Source organism: Triplophysa dalaica, chromosome 7 (assembly GCF_015846415.1).
Source record: "Triplophysa dalaica isolate WHDGS20190420 chromosome 7, ASM1584641v1, whole genome shotgun sequence".
NCBI lineage: Eukaryota > Metazoa > Chordata > Actinopteri > Cypriniformes > Nemacheilidae > Triplophysa > Triplophysa dalaica.
The window spans coordinates 12310063-12328376 of record NC_079548.1 but is presented as its reverse complement, the minus strand read 5'-3'; the positions used below and the strand labels follow the sequence as shown (position 1 = coordinate 12328376).

At 39.2% G+C, this 18314-nt stretch overlaps 1 protein-coding gene across 1 annotated transcript; it reads right to left on the bottom strand.

The window, feature by feature from the left end:
- Positions 1 to 949: 949 nt before the first annotated feature.
- Positions 950 to 18015, bottom strand: LOC130425523 (C1q-related factor). Its single transcript, XM_056751733.1, has 2 exons — positions 17086 to 18015; positions 950 to 2392 (listed from the first exon to the last, which is right to left on the bottom strand). Exons 1-2 carry the CDS (start codon positions 17695 to 17697, stop codon positions 2213 to 2215), a joined length of 792 nt encoding a protein of 263 aa, XP_056607711.1. The 5' UTR covers positions 17698 to 18015; the 3' UTR covers positions 950 to 2212.
- Positions 18016 to 18314: the final 299 nt, after the last annotated feature.

Below are 18314 nucleotides of genomic sequence, written 5' to 3'. Positions count from 1 at the left end.
TGTGTTCTGACCCATGTTATTGTCGGGCCTGTGCTGATGTTCAGTAAGGAGAATGTAAAAGTAAGTAAAGACGCTTGGTTCACATGAAGAGCAGAGAGAAAATTGGCACGGAAGGAAAGCAAATCAAAGGCATAAACCCAGTATTCACAAATGAATACCAGCCTTTTATCTGTACTCTTCGCAGCAGGAACTAACAAAACAGATATCATAGTTTTTTTCAGATTTATTTTGTCCATTTGATCATGGTTTATTTGTTTCACCGTAGAATAAAAATTCTGAAAACCCCACTTGCCCCTAATGACAGTGGCTTCAATAATGAAAGAATATCATGGTTTACATTTATGTAAATTAATCTCAACATATGTTATAGCTAGTATATATATATCTGCCAAGAATTCTATCTCTCTCTCCCCCCCGGGAGTGACTGCTGATATCAGCAGCACTGGCTGTTTAAATGTGTTCTCTGAAAGGTGTCCCGAGATGCAACAGAGGTGACAACGTGAATCAAGCAATGAGGCACACACAGTCACACTTAATGAAAGCTTTTGTTAAGTCTACAGCTGTGTTTTTCCTTCCGTGCTTCTGTGAGTCAGGCCAGGTGACAGGTACAAGATAAAAATAGAGCGACGAGAGGAAGAAATCTTGTGAAGGGACACAAACAAAAAACATTTTAAATATGCAAATTAGCTTTTGCTTTAAATGGTTGTGATGTAATTTTAAATAAGTAACGTTTTAATAACCTATAATGCACAATATTAGATAAAAGAAGCAAAAAACATAACTATGGTATGCCTTCTTTCAATTATTACAATGCCATTTTAAATACCTTATCTCTTAAATAGCCTATAATGCAAAATATTAGATAAATCTGAAGATTTATGCAAACGGCCTTTATCCAGAGACAGTTTTTGCGTTGTTGACAAAAACATTACACCATAGACTCCAAATGTCCCATTTGTTATTTAAATTTATTCAACATTTCCAAAAGATAGAGTATGACTGACAAACATAGCATAGATTTATTTAATTTACAACTTTATTATTTCTTGTATATCTTTGTAGAGGCATAGCTAAACGTGTCTGATGCAATGTCATTGGCTCTATATCACATCTTTGACTGGCTTAAGTATAGAACATTTCTCAAACCAATAATGTGGCAAAGACAAAATACAGTTCATGCTCTGGTGTTGGTACAGACACACGCACACACGCATGGGCACGCTTACGAAGAAAGCTAATTTGCACGCATTCATTCGCCCCATAAGAATAAAATACCGTTGCATAAATATGTTCGCTGCTGACTGAGTGACAGATGAAGCCCCTCGACTTCCCTCTGTCCGTTTCTTCCTCAGATATGCCCCCCATGTCAAAATCGACACCTTTTTAGCAAATAGTCCTGAATTTATCTGAATGTAAAGAGTCCTCTTTCTTTATTTTAAAAGATGGGACTTCTTCTGTTGAAAAGGGAATCATAATATTAATCAATTTCCAAATGGCTGTTGGAGTTATTGTCATGTTGTAGTGTTTTTTTGGGGGATGCAGAGGGGCGGGAGTTGGGCGAGAGGGGAGTTTAGGGTGAGTGCTAATTGACAAGGGAAGGAAAAGTAATGAAGATTGAGTGATACTGTTTTAAATGCCTGTAAGGAATAACATTCATCCACAAAGATCATCGACTACTGCAGTTTCAACGGAGTACACATACGAAACAATGCAGAATGAACCAAATTACCAACAATAGCCAACAGGGGGTGCCCTGCCCAATGGATCTTTATGTTACTTGTCTTTGAGCCTCTGATTTTGAACAAAGCCTTTAAAATTAACATCCCTTCTTCCACAGGGATTTAAGGACATTTTTACAACCTCCTTTTTCTCCATAGATATCTTTAGGTGAGAAAGGTTTACTAAGGCGACAAATTGAAGGATGAGATTTATGTCACTCATGGAGCCTCGAAACAAGGAGCTTTTCAACAAGTACTGTAAAAGAAAAACAATTTATCACTTTATTTCCTTGTCTTTTGTCAATCATCAGTGTGAAGAGAAGCTACTGAACCCTCATTCCACTGAGTCTCTGCCATTTCAGTTGGATGAAAACTTGCATTTGGGTGTGTGTTGAAGCAATGGAGATCCATGTTAAATGAATAATTGGGATGATAAATGCTCCATCCTTCACTTTTTTTTCTTCTCTACATCTCTTTCTTTTCCACAATTGTGTTCAGTCAGCGTAAAGAATGAAGCCGGAGAAGGTGCTGTATTTGTTGTTGTTGCCTCCGTGGGCTTTGCCACCGTCCAGTTTGATGTAGACTTCATCCCCAGCATCTAGATGCAGGATCACACTGTTAGAAGCGTAGTCATAGTTTTGATCGGCGTCTTGAGCGATCGCACTGGCCCGCACCTACATGAGAAAGATAAACAGTAAATAATTGAAAGCTAATGTCTTATCACACAGATGCTGCTAAATTTCCTACACAGTTCACTCAAAAATAAACATTCTGTCTTCATTTACTCACCTTTGAGTTGTTCCAAATGTGTATACATTTCTTTGTTCTGTTGTACACATAAGAAAACATTTCTGGGGCACTTTTGACTGCCATTGTCATTTTTTCTACTATGGTAGTCAATAGTCCAAGAACTGTTTGGTTACAAGCGTTCGTCCAAATATCTTTCTCTGTGTTCAACCATTCAAAGAAATGTATACAGGTTTGAAACAACTAGTGAGAGTAAGTGAAAAGCTCTTTTCCGAAAACGCTATAAATCAATTTAAATCGTTTTCATGAAAATGACGTTTTTTAACATAGACCCATACATTTTGTTAATTTTCAATTTATCCTGTTAAAATAGTCTGTTGGCTCAGTCTGAACATGTTAAACAATGATTGTTAAATGAAACAACAATATTGTCGATTATAAATTCAAAGTTTATTTTACTTTTTTCAAAACGCTACAAATCCATCCTTTTTTCAAAAAAATGTTGGTTTATTTCTTTTTAAAAACAAACAAACAAGAGAACATGAAATATGTGACATCAGGGACTCATACTATAAATGAATATATATAAAATAAATGCAAATGCATGAAATAAATAAAAGCCAAATAAAATAAAAAGTAACAAACTAAATAGTAAAATAAAATAAATATTTTAAATTTCATGTTTCAATATTTTCCACCACATACAACAAATAACTTATGCAAATAAGCGAATTCTGATTGGTCGAGAGGACATATCTAGAACACATTTAGGCTAAAAACAGGTTCGGCACTTACAGCGTTTTGAAAAGAAACTGCATCTTGCAGTACATTTTAAACAAGGAAATACAGCTTGATTTAGCAGTGAATAGGTTTAGTACACAGCAAAATGGCATGACAAACTCATTTTTTAAAATTTGGCGTTTAATGCGTTTTGGAAAAGAGCTCAAGTAATTCATTACAGAATTTTCATTTTTGGGAGGACTTTCCCTTAATAGCACATAATTCATGGTAAGCGTTAATGGCAGTACAGTTCACCAGAACGTAATTAGTAGAGTAGAAATGAGTAAAAATCTTCTACTTCCACTCGAATGCATAAAATCCCCAACCTCTGCCAAGGTTAAATCTCCCTCATTAAACATGAAATATCCGAAATCCTCAGAGACGTAACCGTTTGACTCCAAAAACGCTCTCGCACACATTGACGCACAGTTCAAATCGACGGTAACAGTTACTGTTCACCTGAGCGGGCCGAGAACGTGAACAGATTTAATATGTGTGGATTTGTTTGAGTATCAGACAGCATTTGGGAAATTGCTGCGGATTTCAGTAATCTAGCTGGTGAATTAAAGTTGGAGTTGGTGAGGGCATCAATATGTACAGCCATGCACCAGCCAGCGTCTTTCTCTGTGAAATGTGAACACATTGGAAAAGCAACAAAAGTGACAGCCTGTCTTTTCATTCAGTTCATTATGAGACAGAAAGTTGGGCTTCAGAAAAGTATAAATGGTAGTTAAAAAGAAGGATGGACGGATGCATGTGTGTGGGTGTGTATTTTTGTGTTCTAGGGGACCTCTGGTCCGTCTAATTAAGAGTTGTGTTTTAAAGGTTTTCGCAGACCTGAGGGAGATCTCCGTGGGCAGAGGTGTTACAGCGGACCCAAATACGCTATTATTATCAACACCAGTGTATGGAGAGGAGTGCGTTCCTCCAACACACAAATTAACTTGTGCTTCCTGGCAATATTGATGACTAATAGAGAGAGAACATTGATTCTGGAATAGGAGTGGTCTGAAATGCTGTGGTTCATTGGCATTCACTCTTACAAATTGCTGGTTCAAAGGTTCTTTGTGCCATAGAAGAACCTTTCGGTTCCATAAAAAACCTTTAACATCTGAATAACCTTTCTGTTTCTTCAGATTTTAAAAAAGTAAGAAAGAGATGGTTCTTTAAAGAACCTTTGACTGAATGGTTCTTTGTGGTACCAAAAATGGTACTTCTGTTGCATCGCTGTGAAGAATCTGTTAAGCACCTTTCTTTGTAAGAGTGTAGGTAAAATGTGAACAGGTAAATGCAACATCTTTGACTGCTACTCTTATGCACGCTTGCTTGTCTTTGTCAAGCAAGAGGAGAACTTTAGAACTACGAAATCGTTCCTGCGGTCTGAAAGCCCCTATAGAAGAGCAATTTTAGTTCCACAAAGAACCATTTAAGGTTCTTTAAAGCACCATCTCTGTCTTACATTTTTATGCTGTATATAAAGCTTTCCTGTAGCTCAGTGGTTAGAACATGGTGCTAGCAACGCCAAGGTCATGGATTCGAACCCAGGGATTGCATATACTTAGGAAACAAACGTTTTATATAATGAAATCTGCGTCGCTTTGGATAAAGGCATCTGCCCAATGCATAAATGTGAATGTATTTTGAAGAACCACAAAGAACCTTTTGTGAGACCTTTATGGAACCATTTAGATAAAATACGTTCTTCTGTGGCATCGTGAAGCACCTTTATTTTTGAAGTTTAGTTAACGTCTATGCAGAACTATATAGGCAGTGTGCAACACGGCAGCTCAGTAGGTTTTGCAGCAGAGCTGGTATGTTTGTGTTGCTTGTGTAAATGGCAGGTTTGATTTGCCAGACACACCTGTCCCATCGAAACGTTAGCCGATGTTTGCGGATAAGTGCTTGTGTGTCTCTGTCTAATTTCATTCAGGCACACAAACACGATGTGGCTGTAAAATACCTGGCAGAGGGGATTCCCTAAGGTCAAGGCCATATGGGTGTTTTGGGCTGTGGTACAGGGGCTGAAGAAGGACATATTAGGATGCAGTGTTGAACTTCAGTGATATAGACATTTTTAAAAAACAGTAAATATTGTTAAGATATTTAAAAAAGAGCCAATTCTGACAATTCTCTGAAAGTGAAATTCTGCTGCATTTTTCCGTATTGTGCTGAGGCAGGGCTTGCCAGATCGGCTCCATATTGATCAGACATTGTTTACTGAATATGCCAGTGTAAGAATGCTGCAGGACATGAGTGACATTGCCCTCCTGTTTCAGTGTCCATTTGCTGAGCTAGAGAGATCTGGAGCTCTCAATAATCCAGAAACGGGCTTCAGCTCTCCTCAGGGACACTGTGAGATCAGCAAACACAGCAGAGCCCTCTCCTTAGTTTTCATTTTCAACTGAACGGCAGTGGGTGTGTCATCGAGGGACTGTAATGTATTCTTTAATTATGATGGACAGAGTGCAGAGAAAGAAGAAATTAAGAGAAATGTAAACAGGCTATAAAAATATATAGGATCAGGGGTTAGTGTTGTTGGAAAAAGCGTCTGCTCTGTACACTTGCAGTGTTATCTGTACAGCAAAAATATTTGGACAAGTAAGCCACTATAAAAATGTATTCAATTAATAATGATAAATAAAGAATACTAAACTAAGTGGCATCCGTAAACATGATGCTAGAGCTTTCCTCAGAATTGTTGTCACTTATTTCAGCTTTGCAGTAACCTTTAACCATCTGATCATTGTTTATGAGGTGTCGCTATCTTTTAAAATAAACGTCACTTTGTTTGATATTTTGCTTTACTGTTTTCGTGTTCGAATAATTATTGGATGAGAAGTGCTGAAAGTTTTCTTATTCTTTTTTTATCTACATCCATGTCTTCATTGTGCCCATCATTTCAATCCTCCCTCTCTCTCTTTTCCACTGTTTTGTTATTCTAATTTCTCTCAATCTTTGTTAGTTTCCGTTGGTATCGAGAGGCTAAAAACAAATGATCGATGGCTCAGGTAAGGGAAACCAGCAGACGGCTGGTGATGTACTGTAGATTAAATGGTTTTAGAGAAGCACAGACACCGATCCTTTGACCAGCTGTAAATCATCTTCACTGCCCCGCCCCATTTCTGTTTTATTTATTCATATTACACTTTGAATGACCTCATTTGTTTTATAAATTCAATGATTAACCTAAGTGGTTGATTATTTTAAAACATTATTTACCCTTAAATAATTTACAAAATACTGTTCTGTCGTCAGCTGAAGGTTGTAATAATGAAATGTAACATGCTCTGAATCCTAATTAAGATATTTTACAAATAATCATTATGTTGTGTTCAATGTGAATATTACACAACCTTAGACTGTTGAATGGTTTGTGTGATAGTGATATTTTACGATCTTAAAATCATTATCATTCTCTCTTAAGGTATAATTCACATGAATATCAGTCTTTTTCTCAATGATTTTTTAATCAATCTGAGATCAGATCAAGTAAACGTGAATGGTTGAAATTTGATGATTTTATGGGCCATCAACAAATGTCTCCACAATCAGAGCCTCAAAGTAAACAGCTGTGGAAAAAGTGTGGCTATTTACTTTGACATACTAAGAGTTTAATTGATCAATTAGCATGTTTCATGAAATTACTGGTGTTTAAAGTTTGTTTTAGACACATTGCTGTATGGCTGCATGATGATTGGAATACTTGTGGAGCTGTCAATCAATTGAAATGGTCATAAGATTAAGGTACTGAGTGTAAATAGTGACAAATGTATGAGGGGCCGTTTAGGCCATAATTATTGAAATGACTCTTACAAACACTAGTGAAATAAAAACATCGATCGAACTTAGTGAAATTCATTCACATGTATTTTCTTTGGATTAACTAGAAATAGTAGTTAGATGCTATTTACTTATACTGTAAATAGTGGCAGTCAGATAACGGTACTATTTCCACCTGCAATAATAACAGAGTGTAAATCATTATATTTATAAAACTTAGAGATATTAGAGATATTAAAGCCCTACACATACACTTACCACTGCCCTCACCCTAAACCTAAACTTTATGAAAAAAATGAATTTTAAGTCTTAAATCAATGGCTTTATGATCTGTAAGGTATTAGAAAAGGTTAACAAGTATTTTAAGCAAGAGTTTGATTAGAACCCAAGTCTAACGTGCCAAGCTATACAGACTTTAGACCTAACGTGACTGAGGTCACTGTTTGAAACGGTGTCATTCTTACACTTTCCCTATTCCGATCAGATATTGGTGGGCGGAGCTACTGCAAATAGGCTATTTGTACTCAATGTAATTAGATTAATTACATGCTATGGTGATCAAGAAATTGAATTATCAATTTCAAAAGAACTAAGAACATTATAACACTTCATCATTATATTATCATTTATAAGCATTGATTAGATATTACAAAAAGTGGCTTTAGAAATTAGTTTTGTTTGTTTTGCATCTTTTTTGTTTTTGTGTGTTGCCTGTACAAACTGCAAATTCATCAATACACGTTGTATATCAAGCTTTTGGGTCATGATTAAAGGCATACATTTTTTATCGTCTTATTTGAACAATTAATGGAACTAAATGGCAGCCTAAAAGAAAACAATGTTTAAAAGACTTATATTGTGTCAGCATTTTATTCTTAGAAAGTCCATATTCAGAGGTAAAGTTTCTTTTGGATGACACCCTTGATTGTGTAATGAAGCAACAGTAGAGCTACAGTACTCTCTACAGCTTCTCATTATCATATAAAAACTCTGTTGGTCAAATGAAAGAGGACTTTCTATTACCCGTCCAAGATAACACTCTGCTCTAGATTTTCTTTTTATTCTCTATCTTTTTTTCGAGTCATGTTTACCTTCTTGATTAAATCTTTGAGTCTAATATCGATGTGCAAACAAAGGCTGCTATTCTGAATCCATGGCGACGATCGTCCGGTGCATATTAATATCAAATAATCCGCCTTTAGCACACACAGCCTGCGCAGTGGCCTTATTAAAGGGTGAGCTCTTAGTGCCCAGGGAGTGCGTGGGATATGTTGGAGAGGATTTCGATGAAACATGTTTTAATCGTTTTTATTTTTAATATTAGCCTCCTCTGGGAGGCCGGACTTCCGTCGGCAGCTGCGCTTGGAAATCATGTCAGACTAATTAAAAAGCAATTGAAACGCCATTGAAATACAAGCTTGAAAGCCTTAAAAACTCTTATAAAGATTGAATGACAGAGGTTGTGTTGTGTTTGATTTACAACATTGTTAAAGTGATTTTATTGGCAGAGCCCTGGCCGGAGCTACGAGGGAGACGTATAAAAGTAAAACGCAGAGAGCATTTCAATTCAGCGTAAACACAAATCAAATAGAAAGACGGATACATCAATCGTCTCTTACGAGTACCATGTAAATATTTCATTTATGATGCCCTCCAAGCATCTGCGTCAGGTGACTCATAAACAAAATCGTTACCAAAGATAGTCACTGCGATAAACTTCTAGCTTCAACAAGGAGATAAATGGCAGGAAAGAAAAGGACTGTGGGGGGAAATAAATGAGAGGTGTAGGGGTTTAAGCATGAAACAGTGAACGAAGTTGGGCAAAGTCAAAGAATGAAAGTCCAAAGACAGAGCTGGGCTTTAGGGCTGGGTTACGGGGACAGGCAGGCTGCATTTAGCGTTTCATACAGACGGAAACCGGCGGCCCTGCTCTGGCATGCAGCTGTTTGTCCCTGCTTTATATATATATATATATATATATATATCAGTGTGCTTGTAGTTGTTCAGATATAAAATCTCTCATGGATGGCTTTCTGACTTTCAAAGTCTGACTTCAAAGTCTATTTGGCCATTTTCTGCTGTAGGTCTGAGGCATAAATGTATAGAGATCACATTATCTGACATCATCTTGCATGCATCTTGTATTTAATTATGTTATTTAATGAAGTACATAATGATTTCCTGCTATTCTAATTCTGCAGAGACATCAGTAAGAAAGCTGTTCATAGGCTGATTTCCCATAAGTGTAAACACAGTGGCTTTGTGGCATTATCAAAAGACTTAAGCAATATTGCAGTTGATGTTCCGATACGGTATATTTGACCAATGGCAGCACAAGAGTAAACTTGTATATGAACAATTTTGCAGTTCTGTTTGGTGACACTCGCAGCTCAAAAAGACACATTTCAGCCTCCAATATTAAAAAATAAAATTTCACCTCATCCTTTGATATCACTGCTAAATAAACCCAATAAAAGGATTAAACATGCTTTGATGAAAAACACTGCCAGTGGATCTTCTCACAGACGTCTGCAGCGTCTCCCTGCCATGATCTGATATGTCTCACAACGATATGAAATATTAACCTACTGTACTAATCCTGATGGACAGATCATGTGGTCTCCTTCCCATATTTTATTTCCATGTGATTGACACCAGTTGTCTCCCTGTACCCCATTACAGGATCAGTTTGTGGTTTAATGAAAGCATACGCCCGTCTCTAATTATACTTAAAAGGTGGACTGTGAGCTGCATCTCTGATTGAGGCTTAGCAGAGCACTTGATACAGCGCTCGGAGAAAAATCCACTCACAGATAAGATGGTTCCAGATGCTCGCACGTTCCCGAGGACATCAGAGACTTTCGTGTGCTGTTTTTTCACTTAATAGTGACGTAAACCTGATTATGGACAAGATAAGTTGTGAAGAACAAAAGCGAAGGTGCCATGCTTTCATTTCCATCTGTCGCGGTACCATGCAGAGATAACCGGAGAGATTAATCTACCCAGCTGCTCTTTGTATTGTCAGCAATCTCCAGAAATGCTTGGAGAACGTTGATATGATGTTTAAAAATTATTTGAACTGTTTGAAAAGAACGCGCAGAGGTGTTTGTGCACAAAATTAAGGACAAAAGAGGTAAAAGAGAAATATTTATTGAAACTTCAGAAGTGTTCCGAATGAAGTTATTACCTAGAGGGAGTTTATAATAATAATGTAATATGCTGATGGACATGATAGACGAGGGCCAGCTGGTTATAGAGATGAGGATGCCAGCAGCTCATGCCAGGCCAGCTTTCCCATGGTTGCTGACATTTGTGCACAAAAAAAATCTAAGCCTGGCCCTACACACACACACACACATGCACACACATACAGAGTGACACTTAGTTATAAGGCTTCCACATCTTTGAAATCATGACTTTTCCAGTTATTTGAGAAAAACATATCTAAAAAATCAATGGAGATTAAAACACCCATTTTTAGCCAATGAAACATTTAAATGCTATGCATAATTATTATCTTTGATATTCACGTTTTACTCACTTTTATTGATTTCCTTTTTTGCAAAAAAATAGTGAAAATAAACCTTAAATGTACACTGCAAAAAATTACATGTTGCTTTTTATTGGTTCAACTTAATAAGTCACCTGGCTGTCTTAAAAGTTTGAGTTAATTCAACTTTTAAATATAAGTTAATTCAAATCACTTCACGTTGAGTTGACTAATATTTTTAAGTTGAAGCTTAAGTTGATTTAGTCTATGCTGCAGCATAGGTCGACAGCGGTATTGTTCTGCACTGTCAGCAGCACGGGGCGCCTCATCCACACACACACAAACAATGATGCAGATTCTCCTCTATGTCCCATCAGGCTGCTCTGCATCCAGTACAATCACAATATAAATTGCAAGCAAATATTACTGATGTACAAATACAGTATGAAAAACAGGTCACTTAAATTGATTCATTTTTTTAAATGTCAGTAAAGCTCAACTTGACCTCGTGACCTCTTAAAGCCCAAAATACTAAGCATCCAAGCCTGCACCTCTCACACTCAATAGAGAGACCGAGTCCCGAAGGCTGAAATCCTAGAATCACCCCGGGTGTGCAAGCTAAGAGTATAGCTGCGTAATGAAGCATCACGCCACGTTATAAAGCATTATTGTGTGATAGAGCGGTCTCACCTCCTCTCAGGGCTGTAATGAGGAGAGTGCAGTAATTTTGGTCTTTAGGGAGATTGAAGGAGAGGGAGAGAAAGATGAGGAGAGGGACCGAGGGATGCGAGCAAGGGAGAGACTTGTGGTTTTTGCTGCGGCATACATTTTTCATGAATTGCCCTATTCATCATTCGGCGCTGGGCGGATGGCTGTAATCTTACAGTAGCTGTTGTTTATTTTCCGAGGTGAACTAGGTGTTAAACATGCACACATGCACGCTGACTAACCGGGTAACGTGGCTAAGCGCTGGAGATGGAGCGGAGGGAAAAATCTGGGAGTGGATGTGAGTGGAATGGTCATTGAAAACTTCATTGAAGCGTCAAGATGTTTACAGGGGAACTTTGCTGAGGCCCAAGTTGTTATTCCAAGGGGTGTGTTTAACAGGATCGATAAGACGAGAGGGGGAGCGGGTATCAATTTGAACGCATGTGTGCTTATTTGTGTTCATTAAAACATAAGAGAGTCCTCTCATGACTCATTGTCCTGCAGTCAATCAGAAAGGGAGGCACAACTATTTTAAAGCACGTATTGAACACATATATATATACGCCACAAAACAACACACACACTAACAGCAGTACTGCTGGAGTCTCTCTGGGCTGGATGTTTGACTGATGTGCATTTGAGGAACACTGCAGATACAGCTGAGGTGCATAAGGACTGTACTTTAAAAGTTAACTTCCCCGTCTATAAATAAATGATGGATTCTACTGCAGTGCTTGCTCCATGTCACCCAGACACATCTGACACGCGTGGCATTTCCTCGCAGCACGGGCAAATACCGTACTAATAACCGTACAGCACCCAATTAGGCTGGTTTTAATGTTCTGCTCCGCAGGGTGGCAAATTTTGTGTCCAATTAGACATCAGATCAGGGGCAAAGGCCCCGCCCCAGAGCCTCAACAGCTGATTAGAAAAAGCAAAGAGCAGGAAAGTGTGTTTGAGTGAAACACGAGCACACCCACTAACTCTAACACAAATTAACAAGCTGTTATTGAAGAGCACTGCTTATTGGACTTGTTAAAAGATGCTTCTGGAGATTATTAACAAGTTTGATTTAAAAGAACATCACTCGAAAGACAACTGAAAGATTTTGTATACAGGGTATGCTCCTATGTCTGTTCGCAAAAAAAGTATTGATCTTGGGGCTGTTTTGCCTCCAGCAACATGTCTCTGTGCGGATGAACAACATCCCATTTATGTACCGTGTGTAATTAAACAATTCATTTTTGAGGCTCTAATAACTGAACATTGAGCTGTGTAATTAAAAACATGCCTGTGAAACACATTTTTTCCTGATCCAGATGGTGAAGTGTGTTTTTCTGCTGTTTTGTTTGGATACACACACATTCACACACACACATTCACACAACATGCACTTGAGTACTGCTTCTACTCTTCTACGTCATATTAAGACATTTAATGCATGTTAGCATAATTATTTTCCATGCACACTTTCTAAAATGCGTTCTCCAAAAGTGATTCATTTCTCTGCTGTCATATTTTAATATTTAGTCTTTTTCTATTATTTTCAAATTTTTTCTGTAATTCTACTTATTTGAAGTGATAGTTCAGCTAAAAATTAAAAATTTAGTAATCATTTATTCAACCTCATGTCATTTCAAACATCAGTTTCTTTCTTCCACAGAACACAAGGAAGATATTTAGAAAAATGTTAGTAACTGACCCCCATTCACTTGAATTGGTTTTGAGTCCATACAATAGAAGTGAATGGGAACTAATGCTGTTCGGATACCAACTTCTTCTTTTTCGTTCTGCAAAAGTAAGAAAGTCATGTTTGTTTGAAATGACAAGAGGTTGAGAAAATGATGACAGTTTTCACTTTTGGGTGAACTATCCATTTACTTTATTCTGTGTATGTGAATATTCAAAAATGTATACCTTCAAGTTGCTTTGGTGTGTCTGCCAAATACATACATGTAAATATATGTCGTACGGTTTAGAAAGTCATATAGAATTGCTTGTTTAATAGGAGATAAAATACAAACTAAACCATACTGCAGTGTCACGCAAACACTGCAAAACCTATTTAGTCTTAGCTTATAAATCAGCTGTAAACCAAACAACTAAATCTTTGTAAAACACACATGCATAGATGTGCGCGCTAGTGCGAGAATGGTCAGAGACGGCAAGATTATTCACAAGGAGCCTCTTGAGAAACACAAAGAGTGCCTGGATGCATTTGCTTATAATGAAGTCAGAATGGGTTTGTGTGGATTAATGACAATATCAACAGAAGGAACACAAGGACAGGTGCCAGCGCAATCTGGATGCAGTTCAAAGTTTTTAATTACGATTAAAAAGAATCGTTGGCACACTGCAGGCGCCTTTTCTTTCACCAGCCTTTTATTTTTCGCTCCCTTCCCTCTCCTTTATCACATTTGAAGCGGAATTCCCACTAAAGCCATTAAACTTGTAAGGCCAGTGGAATTTCAAACGGAAATCATGGGCATCTGTACACGTCCATCTGGCAAAATGTTTTTATTTAGGGAAAATATTTGGCAAATTCAGGAAGAAGTTATGATGGAGAGGAGTAAACAGAAGGAGCTTGGGAAGTGGAGTGGAAATGGATTAAACAAATTACATCATGTTTGAGTCTGTGTTCTAAAGCTAAAATCTATAAAACACAAGCAAAACTCTCTAATACGTCCACACAAACACTTAGCACACACTGCAATCTGATGGTAACACAAATATTCTTTATTTTCGGTCTATACACCCCACACACCTGCAATGTGTGTGCTTGTATGGTCAATGGCCACTTGAAGAAAAGAGGAAGTCCACAGGGATGCAGCAGACTAGCTGAAAGTCTGTTGTACTCCATCACTGCCATTGAGAAACCCTGCATTAATACTCTTTCAATAAGAGCCACAGCACCTAAGTTTAACAATGAAAGCTTTTTTTAAACTCTTTTTTTAAACTCAAAATGTGTGACTCCGAAACCGTGCATCCAACAGCACTTTTCTTAAAGTCCCGTCCACTCTCTCACACATCTCTGCAGTTCCCCTCACAGCAGTTTAATTAGTGAGGCAGTAACCACTTCACAAAGATTAGTTTATTCTCCAAAGAAAGTCCCGTCTCCTATGTCTGCTTAAAGTGTCTGTAAGGAGGGTCTCTAGAGATCAGGACCCATTGTGTTCAACAGACGGTGCTTTACGACAACATATGCTCTCCTTCCCCGATGTTGTTTCTTCACACACTCCATAAATGCTGTACTGGGCTTCCAACAGTTTTTGCCTGCTCTTGCCTTTAGTGTGCGGCTTTTATGGTTTTGCTTAGGCAATCTAGTCAGGGCACACAAAACAAAGAAATCTAAAGCAGCAGCAAAGCTCCTCCTGTGACCAACTTTTAGATAGTATATGCATTAACGGTGCTTGCAGTCTCTACAGGACACTTTCTTGTGGGTGTTTTTATAATCCCTGTTTTACAGGCCTGTGTTTGTAGATTAAAACATAATTAATCAAATCAAAAGGGCTGTTGTCATTTTAGAGGAGAAGATCTGTTCAAGATCAGTTATGGCAACAAGAAGGTCTAGGAAAATGTGTTTTGTCTCTCCAAATAGTACGTTCGGTTTAATATAATAAAGTTTGTAATGTACTTGTGTTAATGTAAATGACAAAGAGCCAGAAAGAAAGATATTGGGGTAAAGATGCCTTTTAATCCTTCTATTATTTATAGATATCGAAGTGATTATCAGTTAAACGTCTGTCCGTCTTGTCTCTCTGACAATCTATTTGTGCAAGTTAAACTATTTCCTTTAAGAGACGCTGCTGGATGTGGTCGTGTCTGTAATTGTATTTATCTGCCTGAAATATCACCTGTCTTTCGTTGCCGCGGCAACGCTGCGTCCTGCGCGCTGACCTCAAGGCCACAGAGAGACTAAAAACATACGCACCCTTCAGGTGCTGCTCTCCTCACCCCATTTTCAGTTCCAATAGTTTCTTGTCTCTCTCTCTTACATCAGTTAAATGGGTAAAAATAAATGCTACAGTCGCTTGTGCTGTCAGGCAAATGGTTATTTTTATTCATGCGCCTAGACCTTGAACCGAGATTTTTGGTTCCTCGCTCACGATACCTCAAAATGTTTGATACTCATTTGTGTATTATTTGACGTTACAAAACGCACACAAAATCACGCAGTAAAATGATCTCAGTTAAAAAGCACTAAATATAAGGCAAAACCGAACAGAAAATCATTTTGGAAAAACAGCATTTTTTTAAATTGGCGAGGAAGCAGGGAAATATGATACTTTTAAAATATTAATTTTGTTGTTTTATTTTTGTTGTTAAATATAAATTTGAGTTATCGAATATCAGTTCCATACAGGCTAAGGTTTATTTCAGTTTATGTTCGTGATCTAACATAAGATTGACGTTTATATGAGAGCCATTACAACAATACGCAAACATTCATAAAGGATTGTGTCTTTGTCTGAACTCCAATGGAATTTATTTAAATAGCTAATAATAGACAGGGCAGGTAGACAGGAAACGAACGGAATGAAATAAACATAAATATATCGATAAATATATCTACAGTCCTCCCGTTTGTTTTCAACAGAACTCAGCGGACGACGCTCACGTGCACTTTCTCCCAACTGAGAGACCCGCGCGCAAGCCAGCTCCAACAGTTCCGAATGAATATAAAGCCCTCCGCTATTTATGGATATTCTCAAATCTTTACACAACGCGCGCACTCCTATTTTTCTTAAATCACAACTCGTCTTAATCATAAAAACAAAAAAAACAACCCAAACTATTGAACATGGAAAGGCGCGCGTTAATGGAAAGAAAGTAAGATCACAGGGAGTAAAAAGGAGAGATCACATTAAATATCCAGTCTATACTTTGATCATTTCACCAGTCTTTCTGGCATTGTGATAACAAGGTCATAAAGTTTCAGGATTTCTGTCAGATCGTGGCATTTTTGTCCGCGTCCCCAAATACCTCGAGTCCCGTTTACCCAAATTACGCAAACAGCCTGTTTCGTGAGAAAAGAAATCTTACATCGTGATACAATTTAAATCAACGAGTCGGACATACAACCATCGTAATAGTGATAATAAGAGTTAATATGTTTTCATTTTTAGGCATCTAAGAGAAAGATCTGCAGCCGATGCAAACGGACATTTATTTTTAAAACACTTGGGATGTCTGACACATTTATTAGGAAGTTTGTAGCGGCAAAGTTTGTGCCTGTCACATGCAAAGGGAATTCTAAAAGAAACACAGAGAGTATATACATCTGTCCTCTGTTAAAGGGGACACGCGCACAATGTCAGCGCGCATTCAGCGCGTCTCAAAACGCCGGGTGTGTGCGGCGCCGCAGCTGTGCGAACTTCACCCTCATGCTCTGGGGGGGACGAAAAACTCACAGCAGATGTTATCGCGTCTTCCAACAGTTTCACGCGAATAAATAAAAAAGAGCGAAACCAAAGGGATATAGAGGACGCGAAACAGTCTCGACTGTCCTCTGTGGGGTCATTATTAACAGTTTAATTAATTTTAGGTCCGCTCTGCGAATAGCAGCTTAATCCACCAGCGTATAACACCTGACAAATGGACCACACACACATACTGTACACACGCAAATATATAAAACAAGAAAAAGAAAAAAAAATAGTTATAGGTGAGTATGAAGTGTAGTGTATGAAAAGAAAGACTAAATATTCATATTTTAATAATATAAAAAACCTCAAATAGCTCATCTCTTAATAGCGAAACAATTGCACTGATCACAAATGTTCAGAATCAGAAGGCAGATCTCCTATCATGCAAATCTGCAAAAGAGCACAGGTGCACAGACAGAAAAAAAACGGCACTCACCTGTCCGTTTTTGCACAGGTCAGCCCACATGCTGGTTCCATCTCCACCCCTCATCAGAACGTGGTAGATGAAAAAATACGTGCCTGGTACGCTGCAGATAAACTTGCCTGAACTGCCATCGTAGTTGTTGCCAAGGTTGGTCACTACATCGTCAAACTTGAGAATCTCATAGCCCTCGTGTGGGTTCTTCAGTCCGGCGTAGAAAGCCACTCGTGGGTGTGTGTTGTACGTTACTGTGCTGATAGCTCCATCGTTGCCAAGACTCGAAACCCCGCTTCGGCCCCTGTCCCACTGGTCCCCCGGGGGCCCCATTGGACCCGGGGGCCCTGGCTCCCCTGGTGGCCCCGGGGGTCCGGGTTTGCCTGGCCGGCCCGGCTTCCCCTGTGGCCCCTGGAGGAGCGTGGAGGGTGGAGGCATGTTGCTGTGGTCGGCCAAAGCCTCGGCCTCGGCCTGCACAGAAGAGCCAGTGCTGGCGATGCCCGTGGTGGTGCCCTTGTTCTGGTATGGGTCGCACACCATTCGACAGGTACCCAGCATCTCGTAGTGGCTGTTGTCATTGCTCACGGAGCTGACCAGCACGGGGATGAGCACCACCAGCACCAGCACCAGCATGACCCCAACAGCGGCCGCCACCAGGGTCTTCCTGCCCAGGCTGAGGCGCGGGAGTGGCTGGGCAGCCAGCGTGGGTCTGCCGGGAGCCGAAATGGTGACTGCTGGAGAAGAGGTGACCGCAGAAAAAGAGACAGATAGATAGTGGGGTGCAAGGGTTCCGGGGGCCCTAGAATCCCAAATGTGAGGAGGAGACAGAGACTCACATGCACACACGCTCACACACTTGCCCAGCTCCGTTCACACCCTGGTTTGCTCACTGGATTCGTTGGGCTGGCAGGAAAGAGGTCTCATACAGATCCCGCATCCGCTCGCTCACACACTCAGTCCACACATACATACGCACGCATGCATACAAATGCACTCACACACTCTTCCAAAAAGTCGTTCCCATTGCCTGGTAGAGAGAGTTGCAGCACGTGGTATTGACGAGAATGAGGAATGGTAGAGGCAGTACCGAAAAAGAGAGTATGAAGCCAGCGAGCGAGTGTGCATATGTGAGTGAAGGACAGCGAGGGAGAGAGAGGGAGAGAGAGAGAGAGTGAGGGAGCAGCAGATGTAGAAGAGAGGAGGAGAGACAGGATATGTTTGCAGAGGCGTTTTCTCAGACTGAGGGTTTT

Excerpts from the sequence above, each read along its gene's own strand:
- LOC130425523 (XM_056751733.1), bottom strand. The coding sequence starts at position 17,697 with ATGCTGGTGCTGGTGCTGGTGGTGCTCATCCCCGTGCTGGTCAGCTCC. Across the intron at positions 2,393-17,085 it reads ACCTGTGCAAAAACGGACAG|GTGCGGGCCAGTGCGATCGC; the intron begins GTGAGTGCCGTT and ends TTTCTCATGTAG.